This window comes from Penicillium cataractarum (assembly GCF_028827025.1).
Source record: "Penicillium cataractarum strain IBT 29864 chromosome Unknown utg000005l, whole genome shotgun sequence".
Taxonomy (NCBI): domain Eukaryota; kingdom Fungi; phylum Ascomycota; class Eurotiomycetes; order Eurotiales; family Aspergillaceae; genus Penicillium; species Penicillium cataractarum.
The window spans coordinates 1100080-1115286 of record NW_026622741.1 but is presented as its reverse complement, the minus strand read 5'-3'; the positions used below and the strand labels follow the sequence as shown (position 1 = coordinate 1115286).

General features: G+C 46.2%; 4 protein-coding genes across 4 annotated transcripts; 2 read left to right on the top strand and 2 right to left on the bottom strand.

The window, feature by feature from the left end:
• Window positions 1-424: 424 nt before the first annotated feature.
• Window positions 425-931, top strand: N7496_006118 (uncharacterized protein; the record flags this gene model as incomplete). The annotated part of the gene is made up of 1 exon (XM_056699047.1): window positions 425-931. One exon carries the CDS (start codon window positions 425-427, stop codon window positions 929-931), a length of 507 nt encoding a protein of 168 aa, XP_056554460.1.
• Window positions 932-3353: 2422 nt separating this feature from the next.
• On the bottom strand, window positions 3354-5806 carry N7496_006117 (fungal specific transcription factor domain-containing protein; the record flags this gene model as incomplete). The annotated part of the gene is made up of 6 exons (XM_056699046.1): window positions 3354-4145; window positions 4201-4405; window positions 4461-4651; window positions 4724-4848; window positions 4909-4930; window positions 5204-5806. The coding sequence occupies 6 exons, from the start codon at window positions 5804-5806 to the stop codon at window positions 3354-3356; spliced, it is 1938 nt and encodes a 645-aa protein (XP_056554459.1).
• Window positions 5807-6721: 915 nt separating this feature from the next.
• Window positions 6722-7483, top strand: N7496_006116 (uncharacterized protein; the record flags this gene model as incomplete). The annotated part of the gene is made up of 1 exon (XM_056699045.1): window positions 6722-7483. The coding sequence occupies one exon, from the start codon at window positions 6722-6724 to the stop codon at window positions 7481-7483; it is 762 nt and encodes a 253-aa protein (XP_056554458.1).
• A 6134-nt stretch (window positions 7484-13617) lies between these two features.
• Window positions 13618-14139, bottom strand: N7496_006115 (uncharacterized protein; the record flags this gene model as incomplete). The annotated part of the gene is made up of 1 exon (XM_056699044.1): window positions 13618-14139. One exon carries the CDS (start codon window positions 14137-14139, stop codon window positions 13618-13620), a length of 522 nt encoding a protein of 173 aa, XP_056554457.1.
• Window positions 14140-15207: the final 1068 nt, after the last annotated feature.

The window sequence follows — 15207 nt, the reverse complement described above, 5'->3', positions numbered from 1 at the left end:
GGGGTGCCAATGCATCCCCCTTGCTACTGCCGTTACGATTCGCTCAAATCGTCCGCTGACAGATTGAGACCAGGCAGTCTGACGCAAATCTCTAACGCTTCGATCGGCTGTAACGTGAATTCCAGCTTCATTTGCGTGGCTGCATGGACGCGCTTTGCAAAATCTTTAAGATCTCTCGGCCTGTCGATTTGCAAGGATGTGTGGCGCTGCATGTCGACGTGGTTATCCCATGCAGCCGCAATCACAGTTCGAGGCCAATTGGAAAAGCGAGGCCAGAGATATATACCTTAAAGAGGCAGGGACTTCCAGCACTGCTCCTTCTCTCAGCCAACATTCATTTCCTTCTAGTCTCAATCTCTTTTTTCGCCCTGTGTCATCTTTATACTCCTCCTTTCAGGCCCTGGTCTACGTCCCATTCACCATCATGCCCCTCTTTACGACAGCCGAACGCATCCGCGCCGTAGAAGTCATTATCAACTATGAGTTCCACGATAAGTCTCTTCTTGTAAAGGCCCTGGAAGCTGCCGGGGCCACCATGGCCAGTCAGGGAAATAAGCGGCTTGCGCTGATCGGGGATGCCGCCCTGAGGCTCGTTCTTTATGAGTTTGGTTATGAAGACGAAGCCTCCATACGTGAGGGCCATCAATATTTTTTTTACCTTCGTTATCAGAGTTTTAATGAGATCAAAGGTGACATGACGAATGCCCAGAATACTCGAGCCACGAATGAAAACCTAGGGCAGATAGGCTTTTCCCTCGGCTTGAATGTCTACATCCATTTGAACCCTTCAGCTCAGGGCGTTGTCCCTGGGCGGCTGATGGCAACAACCATCGAAGCCATTATTGGCGCTGTCTACCTCGACAGTAATAAGAATACTATGATCACACGTCTCCTCATTATTCATCTGCGTATCATGCCGACGCCCGAGTAATTATCTTCGGGAAGGTACGAGAAATGCTACGGCCCGTTCCCGGGTTTCATTCATTTCCAAATGCTGATTTCTTTTTCTTTAGACTGCATTTCCCGGGGGTTATTTGTATACCCTTGCGGCAATAGTTGCTGGCACATGCCCTGGTAAAGAGGCTTTTCAGGCCTTGATGAGAGGGACGCCTTTAGTACCATGCGTCCCTCTTGAGAAGGCCTGGGAAGCCTCTTTATGATGGCATCTGGTAGTTAGTATTGTTGGAATAGTATCTGAATACCCCTATAGGCCCCAGTCATCGGGATATATCTAGCACGGAGATCTCTACAGACATTTTACGATAGGAAGCCCCTTGGTACTCTGGCTTCCTATCGTAAAAGAGATGGCCAGCTATCCGTGCTAGCTAAATATCAATAAATGGTATTCGTGATTTCTTTATATTTTCTATTGATTTCTTGTTAATATGCGACATATTCAACATATCGTCCGCTGGTTTATTGGCTTGGCTTGACCTGTTCAATTGTTTCATATTTTTAGGTCTTTCACAGTAGCCCAACGATTCAACAACGTAGGGTTATCGAACATTCTTGGATATTTGCAGTGACCAATTTAATCTAGTCATTCATTCCAAATCTTTACTCATATTTCGTAAAATCTCATAGTACTTGGTTTCACTGAGTATCCTAAGCTGGAAAGAATGAGGTATTCTTCGACCTTACCGTGCTCAATTTACCAGTTAGGTGGATCTCTATGGCTCTTGGTCACCTCCGGTTCAGTTCAAATGGACAATTTGGTTGGCTATCAGGTGGTTGTTATGGATTAGTTTGGGGGAAGGGTGTCATTCGTGTTGGTTGGCACGGTTAAATGGCGTCGAGTCGGCCCGTGGCGATGGCGAATCGTGTTGAGGCCCGTACTGCTTCTGGGTTCGGCACCCAATCCTTGTCGTCGGAAGGCGATTTTCTGCCCAGGAAGAAGGATATGTTGCCTCGGTGGGTATTGGTACATTGGAGTAGTTCCGTCTGTTGCGTAGTCCACTTCCGATATCGAAAGAGAAAGTGCTCGACGGTCTCTCTTGCCCTGCCTATATATGGACTGATCTGTCTCTGCTACTGATTCGATGGAGATATCTATTTAATCTTGCCATGCTAGTTCGCATTTGGGCTAGAACGTTTGCTTCTTTCCACGATAATCGGTTATATAGCTATCGGGTGTGTTTCCCTGGGAGTGCTGCATCTACTCGTTTGACATGTTTCTCGACGGTGTGTAGTAGGCTTTTGCTAGTGGCTACGTGCGACTGTGCGATATTTAGGGCTGTTGACTTTATCCTAGGAACTTGTGCTAGTAGGACCGCGTCCTCTTGGGTCGCGGTCCTGGCCTGCCCTTTAGTTAGGCCTAATAATTTGTTCTCTTCACTGGCAGGGACCTAACGGACGTTGATCCAGTTTACGTTTCTCTGTAGTCTTCTTACTAACCTATAAATTTGGTAGACGTGTCCCTGGCCCGACTATCGTCGAGGAATCCTTAGCGTGAGTGCTGCCGCTTTGTTGCTCGTGAGTAGGGTGATTCTATACCCTTTTAATCCCGGTAGCGTGTTTAACGCGTATGCCGTTACTGCTAGCTCCGCTGAGTACGGGTACTTCTCTGATATTACGCCTAGTATCTTAACACGGCTGTTGGGCTCCACGGTTTATCCCTTGATAGTAAAAGGCTCCAGGTCCAATTTGTGGGCCTTGGGGGTGAAGTGTATAATAGCTGTTTTCTCTGCGTCAGAAGTCGCTCCGCCTCTCCTTTCCCAGTCAAGTGCGTCATTGATAATTGCTTCAATTCCTTCCCGGTTACTCTGCGTGGTTGGCCCGGTCACCCATGCGGTAAAATCATCCACGAGAGCAATTTCTCCTCCCTGGCTGTCGATATGTCGTTGTACGGAGTCTGCGTTGAAGGAGAGGAATAGGATCGGGGACAGGGGTGAGCTCTGAGGTAGTCAAACACAAATGATAGAGGTGCCAAATCCAATCAAAAGAAGTCTTTATCAATGTCCGTAGCAATGGCATGCAAGCACGGACTAGCGAACAGGCGTCGGCGTATGGAGCACTTACATTAGGGCTAGAGCTCGGACATCAGGGTTAAAGAGAAAAAGAGCCAATCAGCAAGTTTGATATCTCCAGCACTAAGCCTAAGATTGAAAGTTGCAGAATTGCAATCAGAAGAGGGCATGGACAGAAAAGGCAACCAATAATATGAAAATTGAAGAGGTGACTGGCAAATTAGAAGGCGGAGTTTGGCTAACAACATTTCCTATTTGCCGTTCCACAAACATCCTAGGGTCCCCAGACTTGCGAATTGCAGCTCGTCGCATCCCTTTCCCGGACCAAGTTTCCAGCTGGGGACATTTGCGTCCTGCGCAACTTCTGGCCTAACGCACAAGGCATACTCAACCTTCCCAGTCATCAAGGTACCCTGCCCAAGCACCTTGTGTATTCCCGGGGTCAATAAAAGACGGCACCGCCATTACGCCCTGGCTGAGATCCATTTGCCCCAGCCCACCTGGTATAGTATGCCCTCGCTGCGCTCCTTGGGAGCTGTTCCAGCTATGCATGCCACCTTGTCCCATGGCTTCTACGGTCGAGTACAAGGCATCATCAGCCGTAAGAAGCGAGTAGAGCATGCTCCAGCCATCTGTCTCAAGACTGTGATACGACTGGCCATCTTCGAGTGTCGAAGACGAGCTGGGAAAGGCGGCCGTCCAGTCTTGCATTTGGTTATTTGAGCTGATGGCTGCCCCTGCAGTAGAACCAGAGCTGACCGAGAAGGAAGGCGGCGCTGCTGCTGTTCTGTCTCCACAATTGGGTGGAGGAAACCCTGGCACTGTGGGCGGTGGGCTGTCGGTTTCGCTCTTGGACGTGGCGTCTACTGCGAGAGCGGAAGCGACGCTACGGCCGGGATAGGCTGTCCGCGTAGATCTAGACCCAGGGCAAATCAACTTGCGTGCGAGATTCTCATCCGACGTGGATGACTTGTGGAGGGAACACGATAAACGTTTTGCCGTCGAGCGCGGTCGTCGAAGGCGATGCTTAAGAATCTCTATGGATCGCCTAGTCCCCGGCGTCTGTGAGATGCCTTTTTCCAGCACGTACATTGACATGCTGAGCCTTGAGCTGGCCGACGCGGCAATTTCAGGGTCATCAGATTGAAAATCGATGGCATTGATGGTGGCAGCAGAGTACTAATATGAACTGTCAGCCTGACGCAGCAGATGGCCAATGGCGGGTCCGACTCACGATGCTCCAGGTCGAGATGTACATCATGTTGCGCAGCCCAAATGACTTGCTGTATAGCTTCAACAACTCATAGATTTCTTCCGCCTTGGCCGTGCATGTTGCCGAGGCTTCGCGCATGAGGTTGACAGGTGCGCCAGTCGGGGCAGGCAGACTGTTCGGGATGAAGATACGGTGCAGTAGAATCCAGCTGGCACGATACAGGACGCTTGTAATGGCAAAAGTCAGCTTGGAATCTGTCTTCCTCAAGCACAAGAACTTACTTGGTTGCAAAGATGTGAGGGGGCGGGCAATGCTCTGGCAAGTTCCTAGTGTCCAGCTTGATCTCTGCTGGGAAGCGATCGAACCATTCATTTAACCTCGCTCGCACGGCTTGTATGAACCGACCTATGCCCAGATGTCTCGGTCGTCCGACGTAAAGACGCATAATGATGGTTTGGATGATCTCGCACAGCTTGAGCCAAGTAAGAAATCAGACTATAATCGGTGCCAGACTTCTCAGGAGTATTCTCAGGAGTATGCTGACCTTGATGAAGTGCTTGAAGTTTGTGGTGATGTAAGACTTGTGAGGTGGATAATTGGAAGTTGGTGAAAGCTCTTGGTCCGCGTATAGTTGCGGTTGCCAGATCTCATCGTCTTCCGTATCGTCCACTAGTAATGATTAGCCTCAAAGCCAAGGATGTGACTTGACCATCCCATCCGGAAACATACCAATGTGGCCGGGAGAGACGGTCTGGTGAGCGTTAAAAGTTGGTGTACGACCAAGGGCTAAACTTATTATCTGATATTATATATTCTCAGCTTGTCATTCACAGATCTGGGAAGGAAAGAGCCAACCTTATCCCATGTAAAAGCCGACCAGAACAGCCAACGTCGGATCTCACGATCCTCCACTGTCAAGGTGCCAAACCCAAATATGGGCAGCCGACTGCAGTCAAGGTGGATACCCATATCTCTTGTGAAGTATTAGGTCTCCTCAGGCTAATAGCGAGCTGTTGTATCACACCTTATCGCGCGGAATGCCATGCCGGTATAAATCGGTTTTCGCGATGAGAAAATCTCTTGCAGTCTGATGAATTAAGTAGATCTTGGAGTTGTTGATGAAAACAAAAAGGCCACATAATCGACGTAGCTTTTTTTCAACCTGGGATGATTCAAGTCCAGCCTTTGCTGCAGTTTGGGCTTGCGGGGACGTGACAATACCGAGCGCCATGGCCATTTCCGTCGTTGCTAAAGGGCGCCGTGCTACAACGATAATTTGTGAGATCTTCCTCGCAATGTCCACCTGGCGGGAGGGCACTCGACTAAGAATCTTTTCGTATGCCTTATCTACTGATCGAGGTATTAACTGGATTGGCTCTTCAGCAGGGCGAAGGCTATCCCCGAGCGTAGATCGAATATCGCCTATGGCTAAATGTAGCCAGAGATACGTGCGGTACTCCATTTGCAGAAGCTGCTGCTCAAGTCGCCGCTCTGTGTCCCGTGACAATGCCACTCTTTCAGTGAGTTCTCTTACTCGCATCTTCACAACAATGTCAATTTCTTGGTGAATCTGATCATTTTCTTCCTCTCCTTTCAGATGAAGATGTGGAAAAGAGCCTGTGACCATTCGGAACGCATGCTGGATATCGTCATAGGGGCGACTAGTGACCAGGAATTTGAACCAGGTATCCTGTATCGGCGGACATGACAGGCGGTGAAACGACTGAAGCTTGTCTATTAGTCCATTCTGATCAATCCCACGGTATAGTATATGTAAAAAAGAAAAAAAAATGTAATTAAACGTTTGTTGCGCGCGGAATTCGTATACGTTCGCGGCATACCCAGTCACTAATATCTCGATCAATAAACTATTTTTGCTTACGACGCCTGAGTCACTTGCTGATCTCCGTTACTTCAGACCGTGCAGGACCATGTCACCCTTACGGATATGTATTTTTGGCTGGTAGCGATATCATTCCGTTAGCGTGGCGACGAGGTCCTAGAGGCATCCTTTCTTGGAGGCCATCGTGGGGTCAAATATCCCTGTAAAGCCGACCTAATATGAGAGGCTACCAATTGTCCTATTGAAAGTTATCCCACGGCGTTGTATACTTTCCGATGGATTGGGCGGTCAATTTATGAGGCGATTGGTGGCCACTTAAAGTGGATTTGGTGGGACCAATCGAGATAAGATAGATCCACAGCTGGAATTCGATTCTAGTACGTCCCGAAACTAGTGCAACCTCCTACACTCTGTGGGAGACTATTTTCACCATTGTAATTCAGTCCACGGTCGTGAAGAAAGGCAAGGTAGGTACTATGTTCCAAAGATGACGAAGGGTGGCTGTACGATTACTAATCTGTGCGCACAGGTTCCTAGGAGCCGAAGGAGCGCTTTTTAGCCTACCGGCGTACGGTTCTCCACCAATTCTCAAGATATTTAAACTGCCCATGCAATTCTCTCGTAGGTTAACAATTTCATGAATTTACTCTGCAAGCTCCTTTACCTAAATATCACTTTCGCCGTTTACGCAAAATTTTAATGGTTCAAACTCGCCAACAAGCTCGTCCAAGGACGCAGCCTGACAATAAAAAGGCCAACAGCAACGCTCGAGTACGGAAATCTCGGCAAGTTCCAACACGCGTGAACCTTGGTGGACCTCAAAGAAGAACTGAGTTGACTTCTGAAGTCGTTAGTCTTTTGAATAAAGATGCGCCTGAGGAAGACTTCAGAATTGCCCTCGCCAGAAGCGAAGTCAAGCTGGATTTCTTTCCGCCTCTTATGTTTGACAACTTATACAAAGAAGATGCCTTCTATAAAGCGTTGCAGAAGCGAAGGCTGGATGTTCTACCATTGATGCTTGGAAAGCAAGAGTTAGAAATGTGGAACATTCTTCATTTGGCTGTTGTGTACGACAGCTTGGAGGTAGTCAAAGAGGTGCGGAATAAGATCCCCGATCTTGGTTGCGTTGTTGATCAGAGGGGAAGAACTCCCCTCCATCTAGCCTTTACTAAATGCAACACTCTGGTTGCCCAGTTTCTGCTGGAAAATGACTGTTGGAAGAAATACAATGGGGCTGATCGAGACTGCCTCGGCCACCTGGCCGTGGAAGCAATTGCTTTCGATTGCAGAAAGTCAGGAATGTGCGCATGGGCTCGGTTTGTTGGTTGGCTTTACGATCCACAGGAAGGGGGAATGGTAATCGATACCCAAGATTCGAATGGCGAAACCGCCATTGACCTCGCCCGAAAATGGGACATTTATGATGTTAGAGTGAAATACACTCTGATGGGTCGGAAATAAGTCTTTTTTCCATCTCTGCTTCCCTCAATCTATGGACATACATCATGCAGCTGAGGCTGCAGCATGCTGCCAGGTACCTTCAAATCAAGCGGATGAAGCATAATGTGATATCGCCAGCTGCAATATCAACAGTTCTGGAAACATCACCGGAATCCGTCGCAGTCTCCAACCTTCTTTATATGACAAACCCTCCTCTCGAAAAATCTTACATATCTTGTTCTTAGTTTGTAGAAAGCCCCCTTGCCGAAAGTAGACTGTAAAAGAGCAGCTTCGGCGAGGGGTCAGCGTAACTAAATACTACTACTGCCGCTGCTGCTACTCTTCCTGTATACCCGAGAAAGCTATGAAACAGAGATGACACAAAAATGACCTGGCCTATAATCCCACCATACCTTCTTCTTTTACATTTTTTGAAGTACGATTCCATCAGATATGTCTTCCAAGTTCAAACCATTTCCCGAAATACAAGCAACCTTTTGAGTCTTTCTTTTTGGCTTCCCTATCCTCCAGCCATGGAATCCCGTTCCTTATTTGAAGCATGCGCTTCGTCACTGCGTCAAGCCCCATTGCATCCGTACATTCCATCCTTTCCACAGTCATTAGTAGCCCGAAGAGAGTTCGTAAGAAGCCTTCTCTAAAATCGCTTTTAATCTCCAAATTGACCACAAAAACCCAAGTTTGATACCATATCTCATCCAACCGCTCCAGACCTTTCTGACCCGCAAATGTAAAAATAAGTTCTTTTCGGAGCCACGATGGGTGGGCCCGTTTGCGACGTTGATGATAGTACATTCCGTGCCAGTTCGATCCTTCTGGTAGTGCGCGCCTGATGGTTTCTTCTAAACGCCCAATTCGGTCGCCTATTTTGCTCGAGGTGACCCCATGTTGTCTACCAATGATGTGGACGTAGCGAGCCATACTTTGAATTGAACCTGAGAATCGATGTAGGCTAGTAGAATAGCCCTAAGTTTATGTAAATGTAGTTGCAGGCACATAAACGGGGGTGAAAGTTTGTGGAAGAGATTCGGGACCCACGATGTATTCTAAGTGCGAAGAGACCAAAGAATACTTGCCCTTTTTATAATTTGTCAGAAGCTGATTGTGGACGGCGTGGGTCCACTTCAGGCCCACTCTCGTTTCCCCAAACTTAGATATCTTGGAGACGTGAGTTACACGCTCAACTACCACCTACCATATATGTTGACTCGAGGCCCTCACAATTTCTAGGGTCGTCATCCTTTAGATGGGCCTGGTGGGCATGCTTGCAACAAACGGCTAACAACGGACGGTTATGAACCGTCGGACCAATATAGACTTAGAATGCCTATAGTGTTTTTTGGTCTAGAGGCATTGTATACCATCATTTAAGCGACACAAGCAAATAAGTCAGCAACAAACAATAGACTTAGGTAAGGAACGGAGAACGGTATTAGCGCGACATTCTGCCTTATCAGCCGTTTATATGAAACATTATGGTATTACTACAATAACTCATGTGCTGATATAAGACCATAACGGTCACGGTTTTGCCAAAGTTATAAAGCAGTAAACCAAAATACTTTGGTGGATTTCGAATTTTTTTTCCGAGAATGAAGTCGCAAGTGTGGAGGTTTAACTGATTTCGAACACTACTGTACAGGACGTATTTTTTTCCCTGCCAAGCAAACCAAGAATAGCACTATTAATTGGTCAATTCGCCATCTTTGAATTGATGCATCAAATAATCATATTATCTTTCATAAGAGGCAATATCAGTCCGCTCTGCATTTTCTGAGTGCGTTACCTTAGGGACCCCGAAAGGCGCGATGGGAATTCTGGGAGATTTCCAATGTGCAAATATGGAATTTCGAGTTCCGGCATTGCTCCCTATGGTTGGTGATCAAAATGGCGATCAGAGGCTACGGCGTAGTGCACAATAAGTGCAAAAGACTAAGCAAAGGGCGCGCGAAAAGGAAGGAAGCAAAAAATTACAAAATAAAAATTGTTTTAAAATAGGGAGCAAAAGTTTGTCATCACAAAGCGGGCCCACCAATTAAACAAAGTCGACTCAAAAGGTATTTAATCCAGCAAACTCAAAGCTAAGATTGTGAGTAGAAAGTCGAGATGGTTAATTTAGCATAATTTACTGCCAGCGATCAACCTGAAGATATATTCCTTCTGATTTTTATCGGTTTGACCGTTAGGGGTACAGTATGCAAAAGTATGTGCAATTTGGAGTGAATCAACTCTTAACGATTCCAATATTCTGGGTCCTCATTTAGGATAGGTCCGTTTACTATAGGTGTGGTGTGAAATATGAAATGAGCAAACAGGTACTGTAAACAGGTACACAATTAGAAGCATTAATTTGCAGTATTTGGGTTATTCACCCCAGGCCTTGCAGGCTGGCCTTGGACCATATCCGTTGACGTCATTGACAGGCCACTTCGACCAACAATAGCATCCCCTGTTTCTCAATGGCCACCTTGCGGTCAAAAGTTCACACGGTCTACGCGTCACGTATATTCACCATCAGCTATCCATCTTTCTCAGTTCTAACCAGACTTCAATAAATCTCCAACCTCACCAGATATCACGATGAGATTTCACTGTTCACAATTTTGGTTCCCTTTGCTCCTCGCCTCCGACGTATCCGCCGGTCCTGCCGCTTATGGAATATGTCAGGCTGGTTGTGCAAGCATAGTCATGGCCTGTTATTCTGCTGCAGGCTTCACGTGGGGTGCTACGATGGGAGCATCCGCACCTGCTTCTATAATTGGGTGCAACTCGGCGTTCGGAACATGCCAGCATGCATGTGCTTCTGTGTTACTGGCACCGACATTGTGAGAATTGCGAAATTGGGAAACCCTTTCTTCGACGGATCGCTACAAGACAAAGTAGCTCTTTTGAAAATGTGATGGCTGATGAAGCATTTGATGTTCAATTTCACGCGAAAACGCCATGGTGATGCTAAATTTAAAAGAAATGGCAATTTATCTTCGTTATTTACGTGCGGAAACTAGCATTGTTTATGATCAATTATATTTTAGATGCTGCGTTCCAATTCTTTTCAAAAATTTTTGTTGATATAACTTAAATTCCAATTGTAAGGGACCATGGTGTCTTGAATGCGCGTCCAATAAAGCTGTTGACGAATTGGTGGCACCCGAGAACGCTACTGTATCTAACTGATTATCGATTACTTATACATACTAAAAGCTCCTGGAGGACTCTTGTTGCGAAGCCTGTCATAGAAATGCCAAAAGTTTATACATAGCGGTTTTCACCTCGATTAATTCGCTCTCAATTAGTCACTCTCAATTAATCACCCTCAATTAATCACTCTCAGTTAATCACTCTCAATTAATCACTCTCAATTAATCACTCTCAATTAATCACTCTCAATTAATCACTCTCAATTAATCACTCTCAATTAATCAGCCGGTTGATTGTGATCAAATGGCACCCCGCCCGGTTCATCAAAATTATTGTTCAAACTTCGGTTTGTCCTCCCGAATTGGTTTAATCTAATCTGAATTCAGCTAATCCATCAAAACAGAACCCTCAAATATGAGATATTTACCTGCATAAGATATCAACCTTTCGGTCGTATCATCTGTGTTCTGGTCATTAATTTAGATATGACAAGATTTTCAGATGAGGAAATATGCGGACTGGCCTCCCACAGTGGTTCAGAAGTTGCTTTCTCCATTGTCCTCACTCCAACCACCGTTTGTGGAGATTAAACCCACCCCTTGAGTATCTTTTTACATACTTCTCAATCCCGTTTTTTGAGTGTTCAGAAGGATATATTGAAACAAAATATCGAGTCTAATTAACCACTTCTGTCCATTTCCGTATTATAAATACCCAGCTCCTTCCATATTTGCCAATACTGAACACAATTTCCATCATGGCCGAGTGGAACAACTCTGGTAATTTTACTGATCTACTTGAGAGTAATAAGAAGTATCTACGAGGTGAAATCAGGTCGTCTCCTTATCATTTCGGTCCCATAGAGGCGGAGACACATAGCCTAGTCCCTTCTTTGTTAAAGCTACATGAACAACAAATTTTTACATATGACAGTCAACCCTACTTACGCGAACGCACGAGAAGGGAAGGAGGTAGCTTTTACGACGTATGGCAACGACCTTATCTGTTCTTTGTTGTAGCAGAGAAAAACAATCCACAGAGACTCTTCCAAGAACTAAAAAGAAACAAAGATATTAAAGTGCACGTGCGGAGAGCTTCCTCACCTGAAGTTGCTTTAGAAGGATCGTTCACCAAGAACAAGATTGTTAGTAAGGGCAGGACTGTGACCAAATTTCGACGTTTCTTGTTTCTGCGGCGATGGAAAGTCTTTACTTCCTTTGACCCCACGTCAGATATATCGGAGGAGGACATGTTTTGTCTAGAAGCTATGAAGCAAGCAAAACCATGGTTATTTGATGTTGTTGCGGCGTCGTGGAAGGATGTTGATATTGCAAGGATCCTTATAGATGCAGCTGATGCAGTATATGCATGAGTAACCAGCTAAAATCCTGAAACGTCCTCTGGTCCTAAGAAATGTGGATCGAATTTTTACAAGTCACATCATCTATCTTTGATTACCGGAATTTGTATGTAACCTTACTGTATCTATCGATGCAATGTATTTCTATCACTGTTTTCCCAAACTTATACAGCCGTAAGCTGAAGTGGGTTGGTGTATTTTGGATTCATTCCAGTTGCTGTTTAGTTTTCATGCCATCCGCTACAGATCTAGGGTTACTATCGGCGGTGGAGTACCAAGCAGCCGTGCAAATATTCGACTCGGGGATATTGTAGTGAGCCAGCCGACAAAAACGTCTGGAGGCGTGATCCATTACGATTTGGGTAAAGCGCTAAGCGGCGGTCAATTCAAGCTAACCGGAATGCTTAATCTACCGCCGACGGATTTGTATATTAGTCTAGCTGGGTAAACCAGCTACAGTATTTTTCGAAATCAGTTAAACCTCTATACTCTTGCGACTTCACTCCCGGATAATAAACCCGAAATATGCTAACCTTATCTAGCTTACTCAAATTTGGGCTCGACAGGAGATGGCATTTTGGGAGTTGTTTCGGCTCTGTGGTATGCTCCTCATGATCAAATTCTGTTTTGGCAGTTTGATCAGGTATTACAGGACTGCGTTGTGTTGGATTTTCGTTGTCGGATTCAGAGTCGATTGCAATATCTTCTTCGGAAAGTTCAAGTTGCTGTACCTGCCACCGTATCCGCCGGATTTCAACCCCATTGAAGAATTCTTTGCCGAACTAAAGGCCTATATCAAGAAAGCTTGGTCAGCATATGAAGAGAATTCTGGCCAAGGGTTTCATGCCTTCCTTCGAAGGTGCGTCCATGAGGTGGGTGTAAAACAGAAGAGCGCCGAAAGCCACTTTAGGCATGCGGGAATAACGATACACAAGATATGAGTGGCCGCCATCAATCACAGAAAGAAAGAGCCAGTCTTTCTTTGCCATCTGCGCTAGAGTACAAGGAAATTCAACGCAAGGTCAGAACGGGACAAGTTACAACGTCTCCATACAAGACACCTCCTTCAGCAATTGAAACAGCTACTGTAAAAGGGCATATACAGTAATAATAGTCCCAAACTTCAGATATCCACCTAGAATTCTCTAACTAATCGTTGGGCCATCGTTCTCGCATACCTGGCTTTATGCTTGAGACCGTATTTGCAAATTCGGCTTCGAGCCAGGAATCCCAATCCCAATCAATCCATCCTGAAAATGAATATCCTTTGCCTCTCAATTCCTTCCACCGAAGGACCGGCGAAACGTATTCTCCCAGAAAATAGTTCAACTTTAACAAAGGGGGATCATCTCGCCTGCGGTTGAAAAGAGCATGGGCGAAATCAATGAACACGACACTGGGTCTGTCGCTGTCTGGAGAGCTTATGATGACATTTCGCGGTTCGAGATCGGTGAGCCAAATGTCCTTTTCAAAAATGCGGGCTCTCAAGGTCCACAATCGACTTCAACAAGCTTTGACGAACTGATTTTGAAAAATCTCCTGGCTTGGCATCTGCCATAGTAATACCTTCAATATGATCGACCAAAATCATTCGAACTGTCCTTGTGTGTACTGAATTAACAGGTAGACTCAAAGAATATCAACCGTAGTATCTCGGTATCCCTTGACCTTGAAATTCGCTAAGGGCCATGTATGCATTGGCCTCATGAGTGTAGTATTTGTCCACACAGAGGAATGGGTTGAGGTGGCCCTCATCATCTTCGAAGTAGAGTGGGTCGTATATTTTGGCAACAAGCACTGTCCCTTTCTGAGGAAGGAGTTGTGATTTTGACGCAAAGTCTAGTAGTCGGAATGTAAATACCTGAGAATTATGGCCATCGCCTCCTTTCAAGCGGTCGATGACCTCTAAGGTGACCGTGTCGTATCCGTCTTTGCCGGGCAAAGGGGGATGCTTTAGGCATCGGTCAATTGGACGCAGTTTCCTTCTCTCTGTCCTGTCACTTTCATTGTTGATGCAGCAGCCTCGCACTACCGGTGTTGGGCGCGGAGCAGTGTGAGATTTCGCGGTGAATCTCCACATCGCAGAGTACGGCACAGGCGGCTGAAGGAGTTTCGTCGACAAATGCCCGAACGACGGGGTGAGTGGCTCAGAGATAGGCATAATAGTAATCGGTGTGCCTGTAATAAACCAGTCGAGTCGACATGTGAGACATTTGCATTTCGAAGTTCGTACTGGAGCTCTGAAAGGGAGATCGGGCCAACTTCGCCCATCTATCGGCACATTGATTTTCCGAGCACCGTGACACATGACTCAACCTGTTATCCTGTTCGATTCGACATGTTAAACGCCGCAAGTTGTTTCACTATTGCTCATCGTAGTAAAAGTCATTATCTCGCCCCAGCATGGGGTTGTTCATAATACGCTGGCCAATTGACACCGACGACTAACCGCCATACTTAGCTCCTGCAGCCTACGGGTGGCCCACAACAGGTGTACTAATAATAGGCACCAATGCGCACGAGACGAAGTCTGAGGCAGGCGGGACGCGATGGGAATACAAATTACCATCTAGCAGCCAGCGACTTTCCTTATTAGTTGGAGGTTATTTGCAGGCGAGCAGCACCCTCAACGGCGCCTAATGGTGTAAGCCTTAACTACCATTCTTACCCTTAGTCTATCGTTACAGTAGCCCTAAGAAAATGACACAAAGTTCTCTGTACAATTATGAACAGAGTTCAACGAAGCATGTCGCTTGACGCGTGTGACAATACAGTACATCCACTTGTACCACTAACGCCTACTGTCGCTATGCACCAACACCTGGCTAATTCCCAACACCTGGGAGCCCTTCTTGATCACCCACCTCCTTGTCTGCAGCGGTGCTCGCCATCCATATGAAAGTTTTGTTCACTACTAGTTGACGCAGCGAGATTCGCGAAATTTTCGTTTCAGATCTTCAATATCTGGTGCTACTCGTAGTTGAAATGCGACCGAAAAGCCCGATCGACTTCGCGATCTCGACAATCTACGCACCTCTCGAGGTGAAAGCGGTCAATCCCCTTTCGACGAAATCAATGATTGGCTGGATAACACTCACATGACCACAACACGTGGCAATACTTGTATCGGCATTTTCGACCTCCTTTCGTTACATAGACCACGAGTCCATTCAGTGAGTGGTTGGCTGGTTGATTCGTCTCAATACCCTGAAACTGTATGCTTCGGCGC